The 16,187-nt window shown below is 40.8% G+C and overlaps 1 protein-coding gene across 1 annotated transcript in view; it reads right to left on the reverse strand.

Moving 5' to 3' along the window:
- Positions 1-3,091: 3,091 nt before the first annotated feature.
- The window catches only part of LOC113153502, a 21,409-nt gene continuing 8,313 nt past the window's right edge, over positions 3,092-16,187 (reverse strand). The window contains exons 16-25 of the mRNA XM_026347159.1: positions 14,114-14,176; positions 6,598-6,705; positions 6,034-6,288; positions 5,838-5,900; positions 5,650-5,746; positions 5,274-5,350; positions 4,857-5,114; positions 4,507-4,677; positions 4,160-4,349; positions 3,092-4,035 (exon numbers count right to left, since the gene is read on the reverse strand). Of these exons, the coding sequence (XP_026202944.1) occupies positions 3,353-4,035; positions 4,160-4,349; positions 4,507-4,677; positions 4,857-5,114; positions 5,274-5,350; positions 5,650-5,746; positions 5,838-5,900; positions 6,034-6,288; positions 6,598-6,705; positions 14,114-14,176 (1,965 nt within the window). The 3' untranslated portion in view covers positions 3,092-3,352. The remainder of the gene's footprint in view (positions 4,036-4,159; positions 4,350-4,506; positions 4,678-4,856; positions 5,115-5,273; positions 5,351-5,649; positions 5,747-5,837; positions 5,901-6,033; positions 6,289-6,597; positions 6,706-14,113; positions 14,177-16,187) is intronic.

Here is a 16,187-nt window from a genome sequence, read left to right on the forward strand (position 1 = left end):
ATCATGTGCCTAAAGAAATACCACAAAATGTCTTTATTGAAAACAACCATAAAACTATCATAGTACTAGTGTAAAATGTATATGAACTCTTGGAATTAATAACTGGTTGACCTCCCCAGCAACAATAACCTCAACAAGGGGCTTCCTGTAGCTGTGGATCAGACCTGCACATTGTTCAGGAGGAATTTTAGCTCATTGTTCCTACAGAACTGTTTTAGCTCTGTCATTTTCTTTGGACGTCTCGTGTGTGGCTCTGTTCAAGTTGTTCCATAGCATCTCTATTGGGTTGAGGTCTGGGCTCTGAATCCAAAAGGCGGATTTAGTTTTTTTGAAAGGATTCTGTTGAGTTTTGTGTCATTGTCCTGTACCATCACCCAACTTCTACCTTAGTTTCAGCTGACGTACAGACATTCTCGCAGTAGGTTGAAGAATTGTTTGATACACTTGGGACTTCATCCTCCCCCCAATCACTGCAAGCTGGGCAGGCCCCGATGCAGCAAAGCAGACCCAAACCATGATGTTTCCTCTTCCTTACTTCACAAGTGGGACAATGTTGACACTGCATATCATGATGATTTAATGATATGAGGTGCCCTTTTCACGCCAGATGTAGTTCTATGTGTTCTTTCCAACAAATTTTTACATTTTATGACAAATTAATGCAGTAAACCATAAAATTCTCGCTGGGTAGCGTCATGGTAAGATCGCCACCTTCCATGCAGTAGAATGGGGTGTGAATCCCAGCTGTGGCCTGAGTCCTTATGTTTACCCTGATTTTGCCTTGTAAGTCGCTTTGGATAAAAGCGCTAAAGGTAAATGTACTTTTTCTTGCCACTGTATGTTATCAACAGCATCAAATACTACGTACACTGTTTTCTTAGTGTACTACTTTTACATATTAACATTTAGAACAAGTACTTTTACTTGAGTAGAAAAATCAAAGGGTGCCTGTAGTGGTGTACTTTTCTGGGCAGGTACTTGCCCCTGTATTTGAGCATTGTATTTTTACACCTTTGGTTCATATTTTCTTTTTTAACCACCAATAACCATCCAGCCATGACTTTCTTTTTTGAAAACTATTTATTCATACTTTTGTGTTGGTAACAGTTCACACAACTAAATATTAACTTTTCTATGTTTTACTCAACACAATGAAGAGAAACTGGTTGTGTGCGCAGGAATTGTCTGGGATATTTTCTCTGAGATGTGCAGTTCACCTGCTTTTTTAAAACATGTGGTAACTGTCCAGCTGTAGTTCATTATATCACCATCATCTTCAGGATCCAGACAGTTCTAATGTATAACATCAAACTGATTGTCTTGACACTATAAATCATGTGTAACACAACATGTGAAAACATAAAGTGTATAAAACATGCTTGGCTTTGTTCCTACATTCATATACACATTCATATACACCTCTTCATATAAATTCTTTACATACAGTACATACAGAACAGGTTCTCCAGTTTGGGACTTCTCTGATTGCCATAAAATACACTGAACATTTTACCCCACAGCGTTTTTGTAGTAACACTTAACAGCTTCAAACTTTTCAGTTTGACAGAATACTGCAGTAAAACTGTTGCACAGATGGTTGAAAATGAAAATCCATTGAAGATTAAATCAATGCAGCATGTAATGTAATGTGTCATTGTGTCTCATGTGAATTGCATTCATTAATATGTTTTTGAAATTTGCAAATAGCAAAAATATTTAGTTTCACTTTCACTTTTCAGTACAAGATGCAAAATATCACATTTTATTCCGACTATTTCTTTTGTGTTGTAAACACTGACCCATGTTTGGCATCTAGATGAGAAACATCACACCCATCTAGCAAAGCTACACAATCATTGGAGTCATGTTTGTGTCCACATGAAAAAAAAAAGTTTGATCTCTTCACCAGCAAGTTACCAAAACTAGTGCCTGTCTGTCCCTTGGTAGTGGTCGGGACAAAGAGGAAATACACTGTGCTGAGACGGAAAAACTCTACACAATTACACTGTTTCACATATTTATACAGATTTATTAAATGTTAATATCAAAAATATTGAGCATTTCAGGTTTGAGGAAATAAGAGATGAAAGCTCTTTTGTAAAAATGTTACAAATATATAATTAAATAACAGACAGGATTGTTTCGATGTGTTCACATCCAAAAATCCACCTCACTGTATTGACCTTCTCTCTCCCACCTGCACTGAAATTCACTGAAAACTTTAATCATTGCAAACCGGACATGCATTCATTTTCGTTAGAAGTGTGCGAACAGCTCTGTTTAGTGCAGAGTTTTCAGAGTTTTTTTTGTTATTGGATTTTTAAAAAAACTGAGTTTGAGAAGAAGGATTAGAAATAGGAATTGGAGGAATGAAAACTCCCCAAACTTTAGATGTACAAGATAGAGAAGGACACTATTAAACTGGTTTGTTTCACTAAATGTCTACAAGAGACCATTAGTTACAGTGGACAAATATATGAGCTAAATGTAGCTCCAAACATGGGTCACTGTCTTTTCCTCATGGTGATTTAAAAGCAAGATGCTGCTAAATTTACATAATTTTATTATCTTAAATTGAGTCAAGTTAAACTCTTAGTCTTGTGATTGTCTCCATATCACAAACATGCAAAGATTTTCTGAAAATCTTTAACAAACAAATAACAAATGCATCTTCTTCCTCTAAAAAGATTTACAATATTTTAAATATTTTGAACCTGTACTATTTACAGCTAACCTTCTGCCTTGTTCCTGCCTGTCTCAGTGCCTGTTACCATCATCAGCACCATCAGTGGCACAGTTTGACACCATCTGCAGAAATGTGTTCAGCGTGTACAGTAAAAAACCTCATCATAGCACCAGTAATGGTCACAGGTAACTTCAACAGCCTTAACACTTGACAGCTGTGGTTTTAATTAAGAGGTGACTAAAACTAAATGAGGCAACACTAGCTATGAAGAGAGAGGCCAGGAAAAATGGTCAGTCTTGTGAGTTGAGCTCTAATCTGGTGAACTGGGATTACGTATTAAGTGATGGTGCCATGATACATACCATACACAGTCATCAGAAAAACAACGGCTGTAAAATGTTTTTGCAGAATGAGCAACTGCACAGGGCGTCATCTGAACTCCCAGTGTCTTAATAACGTCCATTCACTTAGCGCCGTCACATGGGGCCAGGATTCTGGAAGTGGAGGCGGCTGATTTGAGAACACAGTGGTCACGCTGAACATCCGGCAGTCAGGATACAGCAGTTACACAATAATCCATGATCCCTGATGTTCCTGTCAGTGACATCATCATCAAGTCCCCGATTTTGATTGGCTGCATCCACAGTCCGTTTTGTTTTTGTCGCATCAGCACCTGAGTGACAGCTCGTCGCCCTGCGGTGAGTCGGCCTCACTCGTGTCCATGCTGACATTGTCTGCCTCTTTAGCGCCACTCTGCTCCTGCTCCATCACCTCCTCCTCCTTGTCTTGAGAAGGACAAGAAGCGATGAGGGAGGTGGGAACCTCGTTTGCACCTCTACTGAGAGTCCCTCCTCCTCCTCCTCCATCTGTCTCCCAGTCTGCTCTGGCTCCTGGTTCTACCCCCATTTCACCGACCCCTTGCCCTGCCTCTGTCTCACTGGTCGTCAGCCTTGTCTCACTGTCCACCCTCATTTCTCCATCTAATTCCAAACCTGCTCCACCCTCCAGAGCCTTTTTATCCAAACTTATATATTTCCCTTCACCCAGGTCTTCCTTTGCTTCCATCCCCAGCCCTGTTTCCATCTCCCCCCACATCCCTTTGTCATCTTCAATCCCTGAATCACTTTGCAAACTCACTGCTGTCTCACTAACTGGTCTTGTTTGCCCACTCTGCCCGGTCTGCAGACACTGTCCTGTCTGCAGTGGCTGCTCTCCAGTCAGTGCTGCTGCTTCCTTGGCTTGTCTGATGCAGTTGATCCATTGCTGTTTGTTGAAGGCGTCACTGGCCTGAAAGTAGTGGTTCTGCAGCTGACCTCCGCTGCGGTACGAGACCCGGAAGAAGTTCTTAGCTGCGAGGAGAGAGACCACATTTGTTATTATCAGAAGTTTATGCCAGGATCTGTGCTCGTCTATGAATTTAAGAGACTCAAATCAGAAAATGAATATTTGTAGTGCTATTTGTGAACTACTAACTCCGCTCGTTGTTGCTGAACGCCCCCCTGATGGACCCGCCTACTCTCATCTCTCCGTCTGATAGGTCCTCCAGGTCCAGCTGCCGGATGGGGATTGGTTGGCGGCAGAGCTGGTAGCTGACTGGCTGATCGTTCAGCGAGACGGACCTGGTGATGACCAGGACGTCCTGGAACAGAAACACATGAAGTTTCTGGAAAGAGAGAGAAACAGAAGCAGAGGGAACATCTTAGTGACTGATTAGATCAAAACATATTCAGAAATACAATCTCGAGTTAACAACTTATACTTGAATTGCTAATTCATTTGTGTTTTGGTGGTGGGTAGAAGAATTTTAGAAATCTACTGACGAGTCCTCTGTTGTTCTTCAGTTCTCCGTGGCAGCTGAGCGTCCTAGACTGGTCGATGAGGTCGTTCTTCTGTCCGTCCTCTGTGTACAACAGACGATCTTTGTAGTACTGACACTCCGACTCCCCCGTCCCCCTGTTAATGTCTGCGACCACGCTCTGAACCATCAGCATCTGTGGATCAAACAGACAAAATTAAAATCAGTTAAATGATACCAACAAGTCTCTAAGATTTATAAGCTTTATTTAGGTTGTATCTGACTGATTTCATTGGACCTGAAGTGGTTTTGTTACATAAAGCACAATAGTAAGACAGAGGCTTAAGCCAGATCTGTAAGTTATGTTTTCCTCACCGCCTCATCCAGGTGCTGCCGGTCCGGATGGTCATTAGGTGTGTGCTTCAGGATCTCCCTGAGCAGGAGCGGGTACTTCACTAGTCGGCTCCGGGGGATGTCGAGAAAGTTCCACAGGTCCAACTTCCTGCTAAAAGGTGACTGGAGGCAGCGCTGCAAGAAGTCCTGGACTCGCCGATCCTGCTTCTTCTGGTCCAACAAAGCTTTAGCCTTCACCTGGTTACTGCAGTACGGCGTGTAGGCGGAGAGACAGGGCAGCTGTAAAGAGACAGAGACAGAGACAGAGACAGAGACCTGGTTAATGCAGAGTGTAGGAGATAACAATCTGGGTCTATGATGATTGAACTTGAGATGAAAAGGCATCTGAACCCTGTGGACTGTAATTAGGTTCTGAGCTTGCTGCTTTTTGCGGCTCACCCAGTCAGTCAGGATGTGTCCCACGTGTTCTGTGGACCCGTCAGGTTTCCTGGCGTCTCGAAGGCGACTCAGTAGGTCTGAGCAGAAACATTTTGAAATGATTATAAAAAAGATGCAGAGGACACAATGACAACAGCGGCTTCTTCAGTGGTATTGATAATTTATTTATTTCCAAAGGTTTTCTGGACATTTTGATAAACATAAATACTTTATTTTTCCCTACAAAACACTTATAAACACAATAAGATTAATAAAATACAGTCTAAAACTGGCCAATTATTCCCTTTATTCAGGGAGTGAGAGAGAAAGATAACTGCTGCAGCATGCTCTATGAGATTTGATATAGGACTAGACACAACCAGATGACCCCTCTTACCTTCATGCAGTGGTATCAGTGAGTCTAGAGTACCAAAGATCTGGTTCAGTTCCTGTTCAGTCATGATTGAAAGTTTCAGCATTGGGTCATGGTAAGCCTGCAGTAGACACACATACACACAGTATGAGCGTATATAAGAAAAACAGCAAAGTAAATCTACAGTAGGAGGAGATTCAGTTTGTATTTACCTTCTTAGCCAATGTGAGATCCTCCACCAAGTCTTTCTCACCCTGAGCTAATTCAAATATGGCCTGAAGAGACAGAAGTGAGAGGGAATAAGAAAAAAAGACAGTGGCACGTTTTTTGTCTTTGCTATTCCACTGTAATAAACTGATGTGTGAGAGTTGGACAACAAAAACACACCAACAATAATAATTCACCCACTTCTTGTCGCTTTATCTCTTTCGGACTCAGAGTTTGTGACACTCCCAGTCTGACGTCGAACGTCTCGCTCCAAAGTTTGCTGTCACGGCGCTTGGCGGCCGGGGCGGCTGCTGTCGAGACACGAGTCGCAGTCATGGAGGAGGAAGGGTTGGAGACCGTGGCTGAGATAACTCGTGTCTTCATCGTCGAGGAGGAGGAGGGAGGAGGAGGAGCAGGTCTCTCTGTTCGACTCTCATTACGAAAACTGATGGAGCGCTGAACAGATACAGAGAGGAGGTTAAAACTGATTTAAAAACATCAAACTGTCTATAACATAATAATAAACATAAATTTCTGATATATTTCCTCTTTCTTAGTGCTGGTTGTGATAATAATTTCTTAATTTCAGACTCTGGAATACAGAAGTCTGGAGCAGGTAACACACTTAATAAGTACTCAGATCTTCTACTTAAGTAGGAATTTGCAGTCAGAACACTACTCAAGTAAAAGCACAAAAGTATTTGCATCAAAATAGAATAAATACATAATGCACTATGAGGTGGAGACTGGTGAGCGGTGGATCACCTGCAGCGTCTGACCGATCCTCTTCAGTGGTGCGGTCTTGACCGGCGGCAGCAGGCTGGCCAGAGACGTCACCCTGGACACAGGTTTACTGCGCTTGGTGCTGGGCTCCTGTGAGAGAGAACTGAGCTATAAACCCACTTAGAAGCCGGCACACGTTTAACTGGACCTGCTGAGACCCTGCAGGAGACTGTGGCACACATCATGACTCCCTATAACAAAGACCAAATCTCGGTCATCTGTGTTTCCAGGTCTTGTTTTTAAAGCACTTCTTTCCCCACGTGCACTTCGTGGTGAACACCCTGCTAGTGCACGAACCAGCGTGACCTCTTAGGTCCTCTGGCGCGAGCCTGTTGTTTCCAAAACAAAAGCTTTTAGTTTTTATGTTCTGAGCTGATGAAACAGTTTCCCCGTGGATCTGAGAACAACTGTTGATGTGTTTAAACACACATTTAAAATCCGGTTTTAATTTTAATTAAATCTTACTTTTATATGCTTTAAATATTTATTTATTTATTTTGTCTTGCTGCCAATGATCTGTAGCTCATTGTAAGAAAATGTAAGAAAACAGTGGGAAACGATCAGTTTCATGCTACTTTTATGTCATTTGATGACGTGAGACGGTGGCAAAATGTCTAGAAACAATAGAGTTGCCTGAGGAAAATATCCTCACAAACAAAACATCAACCAACACGACTTTAAAACAGACACAGATGTTATTAAAACAATCATTAAAATCACAGAAAGAAATATATTTACAATGATTTAACGGAGAAAAGCAGCTCACACTGAAGAATCTTTAAACGGTGAATTATTTACATTTATTCTCACTTGCTAAATTAATTCTACAGTATAATCGTATTATTACTAACTGATTATCAACAGTGTTTTTATAGTTTTTCCTCCAGCAGACTTTGTCCAGTGAATCTGAAGACTGATGTTCAGACTGTTGTTTTTAAATAAACTTGTGTGTAAATGTTTTAGTCGTTTGCGGGAAATTTGACTTTGTATTGTTGATTTACTGCAGGTTAAACAATAGCGTGAGTCAAAGTTACTCCTTCTCTGCCAAACTCTCTCTGTCTCACATAAACACACATGCAGGCTTCTCTCACTATAGCTGTGAGGACACTCACTCATATAATGCATTATACTCTAACTTTAACCATCACTGCTAAATGCATAACCTCAACCTGTACCCTAAAATGAAGTCTCAACAACCCTGGAGTAGAAAAAACACATTCTCACAAAAATGGCAATGAGGTAAAAATTTGTGCACAGGACCATAGCGAGACACAAACACAGATATCAGACCTCGATAATATCAGGGTGTCTGTGTTTTAAAATGCCACCAGGCTGCTTGTCCTGGATACAGACTTAAAATAAATCAATGTTTGTGTTCATGCGTCTGTGTGTATATATCTTCAGCTCTGCCCTGCAGCCCACAGTCAGCTGACCTACTGGAACCATCAAACTCTGTTTCCATCAGCGCTCCCAGTCGGGAACCAGTCGACCAAAAATAAATTAACCTCTGACAGATGATTTATTTGTCCTCGATTGCTCTGGAGTTACAGGAAAACTTTTAACTTTAGCTTCAGGTTCATGTCCCAAATCTGCTAACACATTTTCCCGATTTTACAGAAGCAAACGAGTGTTTGTACGTTTAAGAATGAAAAAGGTTGTGACGAGCAGCATCCAGAGGACTGAAGAGTCTCGTAAACACAACATACAAACCCCAGTTAAAATAAGTTTAAACAGAGTCAGAGCAATTTTAGCAGTAAAGTTACTTCAACCGTCATTTGACGACTTCAGTCTGTTAAAGTTTCCATTGGAGATGCTGTAACAGGTTTCTGTGTGTGATGGGGTGTCACCTGATTCAATCTGACAAAGATCAATCCAGTGGTTATCTAACTGCAGCAGGTTTACAGCAGAGCGAGCGACACTCAGGACAAAAACAAACAAGCAAAAACAACAGTGGCTATAAAATGTGGGGTTAAAGGTGAAACATGAGCGTCACAGGTTAACGTGGGACAGATACTCTGCAGCCAGGACTGTAGGTGTATTTAGAAAAGAACATCAGCGGCTGAGTGTGTATTAAAATAAAGGATCGAGCACTACTATAAAACTATTATTTGACAATTTGATTAATCAACAGACAATGAACTTGGGTTAATTTTGGTTGTTCAAAAATAAATTACTTAATTTCTTAAAAGGCAACTTCACCTATGTTAAACCTGCTCCCTGTAGTTCTAATTAAACACACGTATAATGATGTTGAACTTTCTTCTATCTTCTCTCTCTCTCTTATAATATTAGAAAATTTTGCAACCTTAAAATTTGAATTCTGTTTTGTTTTAAAGGTGCAAAGAATCTCAGAACAGTTATTGATTTCACGAAGAACATCTTCCATTGAGCTTTTCCTATTATTGTTTGAGGACATTTTTCTCTTCAGGTTCAACAACAGTAATCTGACATGTTCTCAAAGGAAATGTTGTAATAATCCTAAACTGAGGATAAGGATGCAGATTGAAATTAAATTAAATAATAAATCACAAATTTTAAATAAAGTGAAAAATAACAACGTTCCACTTTGACTCATACAGTCAAACTAAATCTTCCATCTTACCTCCACCTGCTTCCCCATGCTGCTGCTCTCCAGCAAACCCCAAATGTTGCAGAACTCCACAGAGCACGCAGACTTTAAATGCCGTATCACCATACTGCTCAGCCCAAAACTCAGCACAGGACCTGGATCTTTTCCAGTAGCAAGAGAACGTCTAGGTGTCGAGGAGTTGTGCAGCGAGTTCAAGCCGGTCTGGGTCTCTTATTCCTCTGCTTTCTCTTTTAAATCCCTGCTGCAGGTCTCTCCCTCTCATGTAGCCGTCCTCCTCCAGACCCGCTCTGCTTTAAAACTCAGACTGCTCATGTTGTCTCTGACTCACTTATTCACTTACTGTCTTCACTTCCTTCCTCTCGTCCTCCCTTCTTGTTTCCACCTTCCGAACCAACAATACATTGATCCTACACACGAGTGCGCACTGATACATTTGGGTGGGTGTTATGGGTGGAGCAGTACTCACAGACCACCCAGTCCTCAGTTTAGTTTTCATAGGAACTATTTCTTCATTTTAAAGTGGCTCCAAACAAACTGTGGATATCATGTGCTGAGAATGTACAGTAGATTATGTACACTGTACGTGAATAGTGACAATGATGCCCTGCAAACTCAATTCTATTAATCTCAGGTGTGCATTTAGATTTAGATAGACAGTAATAGAGTATCAGCACACCTTTACAGATCCACCATAGACTGTACACAGAAGTTTGTACAAGCAGTCACTTTTGTTCCACCTTTTCCACACTGAGCCACTTTTCAACCAGACATCAGGGATGCTGTCTTTGCCCAGCTACCTCAAACTGACTGCTAGTTGACTGAAAACACTGCCCAGTTAGCTGTAATGTTAGTTAAATTCCACAGATGTAATCAGCTATCAAAGGAACCACCGAGCTCCTGGACTGTATAAGGTGAAACTAATTTTATAACAACTTATTGCAGATGTTAGCTAATGATTTGTCAACCTACCCATCCACTGTGAAGTCTTCCCTATGTGAACTTACATATGTCACCTTTTATCTATGAAATGCAGTACCTCAAAGCACTAATATCTGCACTCAGCATGTACTACCACCCTCCACTCCTGGAGCTGACAGGCTACTGGAGCTACTGGTGCTGGGACAGTTTGTCAACAATCAATGTCAATCTGTGATTTAATTAATGAAGAGCGAGAAAGAGAGGGAGGGAGAGCAGCCTGCAGGCAAAAAGCTTGTTTAATTACTTCATACTTGTAGTAATTAATTATGTAGGGGGGTCATATTCCTGTTTAGGGAGCCATACTGTGAGGATATATGTTCTTCAGTTTAGGGTTTAAGCATATAGAGGTTATAGACTTTTTATAGAAGTTTATAGCTGTGATTTCATTTTATGAATGAATACCTGGTGAATTATTCTCTTGATTAATGTCTGGGATTGGCTCAGGACACCCCTTTAGGAAAAGACCCTCTGAACGTCACTGAGATTTTAATCTTATTTCACTTGAAGTATGAAACACTGGCTACACGCCCATACATCAAAGAGCAGGAGTGACGCTTTTTATTAAGAGCGGATGTCAATGGAGGCATGAAGGTGCCAACGCTGGATATTTTTAAGATGGTTCATGATTAATGAAAACATAAACCTCTTAAATTTTTAAATCTACTAAAACTGGTATGAGACATTAAGAAATACAATCTCGACGACACGGACGATTAATTTAGGATGAAAATCAAACAAATACGAGACAAATGTCAGGTTTTTTGACTTGATGTGGTTATTATACTTAAATAAATTAAAATAAATTAAACAATATAGCACCTTTTGTCTCAGATTACCTATTTTAAAGTGACTCAGGACATTCTCAGGTGTTTTATCGTCAAAACTAAAAGTTACAAGTTACAGTCAACTTGTAAAGTTTATTTTAACTATTACATCTACTGAATTTCTAACTACCACTGTACATTATTGTTTTTTTATTATATATGTAATTAATTGAAAACAATTAAAAGCTGTTTATTTATTTCTAATAATATAAATTAAATGATTTCCCCCCAGCATGTGGTGCAGTCTATAAAGTATACTGTAAAATTAATTACCTCCTTGAATATTTGTACTTAACAACTTTCTATCACACTGTAAATTATGAAACTATAAAATAATACTTTTTGTTTTGTCTGGACAACGACAGTATTGGTGCAGAAGTTAGTGTCTTTTATAAAAATATAACTCTATCATGACCTGTGGGTCAGGTAAAGTGTCTCCAGGTCCAGTTTTAGGCTGCATGTGACTCACACAGCTCCGGTGAGTAACACTAGAGAAACAATAGAGTGTCGTTTCTTATAGGTTCATTATCTGCCAGCGTCGGGTCGTAGCAAAATAAGACTGACGTGTGTTTGGATCTGTTTGTCACACTGGAGTGTATCGACCAGAGTGGACATCCTGTGTTAGCCTGAGCAGAGGGGGGCGCCGCCCGGGAAGGAACAGGCTGCTGGCAGAGGGATAAAAATACAGGAGGAGGCGTCGAACATTAGGACCGAGGCCCCTCGAGGGTCAGAATATACAATAATGTACAGTCAGAGCTGGAAAGGCGTAAGTTACTTCACACTCTTTTACAGTTTTTTCTACAGTTTCAGGAGCCTGGTGTTATTTAAAGAGGAATATAGAGATGTAATAAGTTTATGTGAAGGCACTTTACACTGTGACGTTAAGACTTTATAGAATTATATTAAAAACATAAAACTCTACAGAATTATACAGTGGATACAGGCTGTTGTTCAGAACAGGACCAGCTTTATGTCAACATTTTAATTCGTTCACAGCTCTTTACAACCTGCATTACACCATCTGTCAACGTAACGTTACCTTCACTAGTCTTTATAAAGTTCACGTTGACTCTGGAGGCCGTAAAACAAGCTGATCAAAATCAGCTTCACCTACCACTACTTACCACCACTATATATAAAAACTAAATGTGTTCCCCGCCTCTCAGCTGATCCCGGCTCCAGCTGCCCCCCTCCCTCTCCACTCCATGCCCCTTATCAAGATAAGTCTTTCTGATAATGGATGAATATATTGTTGCAGCCTGTTTTTTCCTCTGCGTGTTGAGACACTTCTTATTTATATAACTTGGAAAATTCATGACCGAGGGTGAAAACATGAAGAAATTTTATGATAAAATTACACAAAAGGAGACAAAAGAAACAAAAGAACAGTCTCTAAGAAAATACTGTTTCTACAGTTTCTATAATGTCCTTAAACTAACTAACTAACCTACACAAAAGGTTAATTAAGTATATTAGTCTCCTACAGAAATTCAATCTATATGACTCTAATTATTAATAAGGAAATACAGTTTTTTAATCTGCCACATTTCATATAAATAAGAGAAATCAAACTGCCTAAAATTCAAAAGACGTGTGCAGATGAAATACACTGATTTAACTGAGAAACATTTGATGGAGCGTTTATACACATGAGAAATTAAACTGTATAAAGCCTTTTGAGACTCCAGAGGGAGCTGCACGACCTGCTCTGATGAAATGGTCAGGCTGCATTGTGGGTAAAATAGGGGCCAGGTCTAATGGAATGAGTGAAATAAAAAATAAGTTATATCTGGTTATTTTGCCTCAATTTTAATGCATTTTTCTACTTTTTATCACGAGTTAGAGAATATTATTGGGGTGTACACAGTTAGTGTACGAGCAACAGACAAGGAAAACCCAAACACAGGCGCTCAGTCTGATGGGAGGGTGCAGTAAAGTAACCTAACAAAACAAATGAAGAGGAGGAGACGTGTAGACAAACAGAGAGGTAACAGGCAGGCAACAGTAACAGTACGTAAGGAGCAAAAACAGACTGTAACAGGGTGGCCAGGACAGCACAGGCGGCAGGGAACAGGTGGACGGATTGATGTAAATACGGACAACTAACTATAGACTGGGATCAACACGTATGACAAAACGTACAACTAGTAGAGCTGCTCGATTATCGTATGTAATGTGATTACTCACTACAGAGAGAGCCACAGAATAAAAAACAGAATATGAATATGAAAGAGAACTAAAATCAGTTAAATAGAATCGGTCAATCATCTCATTAGTTCGTCATCTTATTCTACAAAAACTTAATTAAACCTTTATTTTTATAGCACCTTTCATTCAGTTGAGTGCAAAGTGATTAACAGAAAACTGAAAACATAAATAAAAAGTAATGTGCTGTTATAATACGACTTCTGAAATGAGTGCACATGAGAAACAAACATTTCTGCATCTCTCAGGAACTGTATCCAATAAAAAATGTAAATGATAATAATAATTTAAATGTAAACTGGAACTGGAAAAAGTCCTCTTCCTGCTAGGTGCGAATGTTGCACAAAAAATATAAATCGGACAACTTAAGCAATATTTCAACATCTTTCATATATGTAAATCAGAAATTTGATGTATGTACCTTTAATTCACAGGCTGTAATGGCTGCAGAAAGAGCTGAGAGTCTTTAGCTGCATTAATATGATTGTTATTACATTTACTACTTACTTACTTCACTAACTACAACATTAGTGACGTTTACATCAATAATTAGAATGCAATATTAGGACATATATGACTCTGGTGGTACTTCAGGTGTATTTTACAATAATGACCTTCACAATCCATACAATACACGACACCCTCTGTTTTTTTTTAGGAATAAGCTCCAAAAAACACATCACACCTTAAACATCCAAACATCCAAACAGACCAAATGCTGACAAAACTGTAATAGTAAAGTTACTCCTTTTTCAAATTTTCATTGTAATTTAAAAGGTGTGGACATAATGCAGTAAGAAATCAGTGTTTAGTCTTTTCTAAATAAAAGACTAAACGTTTTTTTAAGCCACGTGTGCAGTACAAAGACAAAAACTGAGCCACAAAAGCTTAGTGAACTTACGTTGATGTCCAGGCTGCAGAGACTGAGGGAGTCTGCATCTCTGCTTGCCTGTTTCCTCTTCTTCTGCAACACACAAAACACAGGAAACTGCTGTTAGGTGGAGAACAGGCGATGCACACATTAAATGATGATTCTGAATTTCACACTGCATCAAAACAACATTGACTATGATGGGAACGCTAAGTCTGCGGAGATAATAAAATCAAATCTGCAGCTTTAGGCTAATCACTACATACAACTCTACAGCTGCAGCTGATGACTGGTCTCATTCTGAATTCATCTACTATTTTCTTATTTATTGTTTAATACAAAGTCCAAACCTGAAGAGTTCCACCCATTACCAAACAGTTCAACGGACGCCATCCAACATTAAAAAGTACATATTGGTTGTTTGACCAACAGAATATTGTTGTATTTTCAGGAGCAATCTGTTTAATAGGTCAATGCCTGCTTTAATATTGTTATTAGAAGCATATTATATGTAGAATTAACTTTAAATGAGTAAAAAGCACAATGTTTATATCTGAAATGTATAAAAAAGAATGTTCTTGTCACATTTTGTTTTATTGTTGTATTTCAGTTCATTTCTAATAGTTATTAGTATTAAAGTATCATATGATCATATCATTCCCAATGATATGATCATAACCCTTTTTAAATCACGAGTGATCACATGACTCTCATATCAGTTAGGGTCAGGTGACACCTGAGATAACCATGGCAACAGTGATTATCTGACAGGAAGTACCACAGGTGCAGCTACATGAGGAATGTTCCTGTGCGCTGCTATGACGACAGGAAAAACAGGAAGATATCACAAAAAACACTTCACGGGCCAATTCAGGAGGAGAAACAGCTGTGAGAGGAGAGAGGAGGAGAGGAGAGGAGAGGAGAGGAGAGGAGAGGAGAGGAGGAGAGAAGAGAGGAGAGGAGGAGGAGAAGAGGAGGAGAGGAGAGGAGAGGAGGAGGAGAAGAGGAGGAGAGGAGAGAGGAGGAGAGGAGAGGAAAGGAGAGGAGAGGAGAGGAGAGGAGAGGAGAGGAGAGGGAGGAGAGGAGAGGAGAGGAGAGGAGCGGAGGAGAAGGGAGGAGAGAGAGGCGGAGAGGAGAGGAGAGGAGAGGAGAGAGAGAGAGGAGAGGAGACCAGAGAGGAGAGGAGGAGGAGGAGGAGAGAGAGAGGAGGAGAGGAGGAGGAGAGAAGGAGGAGAGGAGAGAGGGAGGAGAGGAGAGAGGAGGAGAGGAGAGAGGAGGAGAGAGAGGAAAGGAGAGGAGAGGAGAGGAGAGGAGAGGAGAGGAGAGGAGAGGAGGAGGAAGAGAGGAGGGAGGAGGAGGAGAAGAGGAGGAGAGGAGAGGAGAGAGAGGAGAGGAGAGGAGGAGGAGAGGAGAGGAGGAGAAGAGGAGGAGAGGAGGAGGAGAAGAGGAGGAGAGGAGAGGAGAGAGGAGAGAGGAGAGAGGAGAGAGAGGAGAGGAGAGGAAAGGAGGGAGAGGAGAGAGGAGAGGAGAGGAGAGGAGAGGAGAGGAGAGAGGAGAAGAGGAGGAGAGGAGGAGGAGAAGAGGAGGAGAGGAGAGGAGAGAGAGGAGAGGAGAGGAGAAGCAGAAACAAGAAAAGAGCATGAGGGAAGTAAGGAAGGATGGAGAAGAGCGGAGAGAGAGAGAGAGAAGGGGGGTATAAAGATCATGAGAGGAAAAGGAAAGGAGGAAGCTTGAAGGGGGGGAAGGGAGAAGATTAGACTAGAAGAACAAGGAAGAAGTGGGAAAAGGGAGGAAAGAAGTAGGAAAGGAGATGTTCAGAGACACTGTGGGAGGAGAAATGGAGAAAAGAAAAAGGAGAGAGGAGAGGAGAGGAGGAGGAGAGGAAAGGAGAGAGGAGAGAGGAGAGGAGAGGAGAGAGGAGAGGAGAGGAGAGAGGAGAGGAGCGGGAGAGGAGAGGAGAGGAGAGGGAGGAGAGGAGAGGAGGAGAGGAGAGGAGAGGAGAGGAGAGGAGAGGAGAGGAGAGGAGAAGAGAGGAGGAGGAGAAGAGGGAGGATGTTGGGATCAGTGTGCTGTGTAACATAGCAGGAAGTCTGCTGTTTGTTCT

The sequence above is a fragment of the Anabas testudineus genome, chromosome 5 (assembly GCF_900324465.2).
Source record: "Anabas testudineus chromosome 5, fAnaTes1.2, whole genome shotgun sequence".
In the NCBI taxonomy this organism is placed as follows: Eukaryota; Metazoa; Chordata; class Actinopteri; order Anabantiformes; family Anabantidae; genus Anabas; species Anabas testudineus.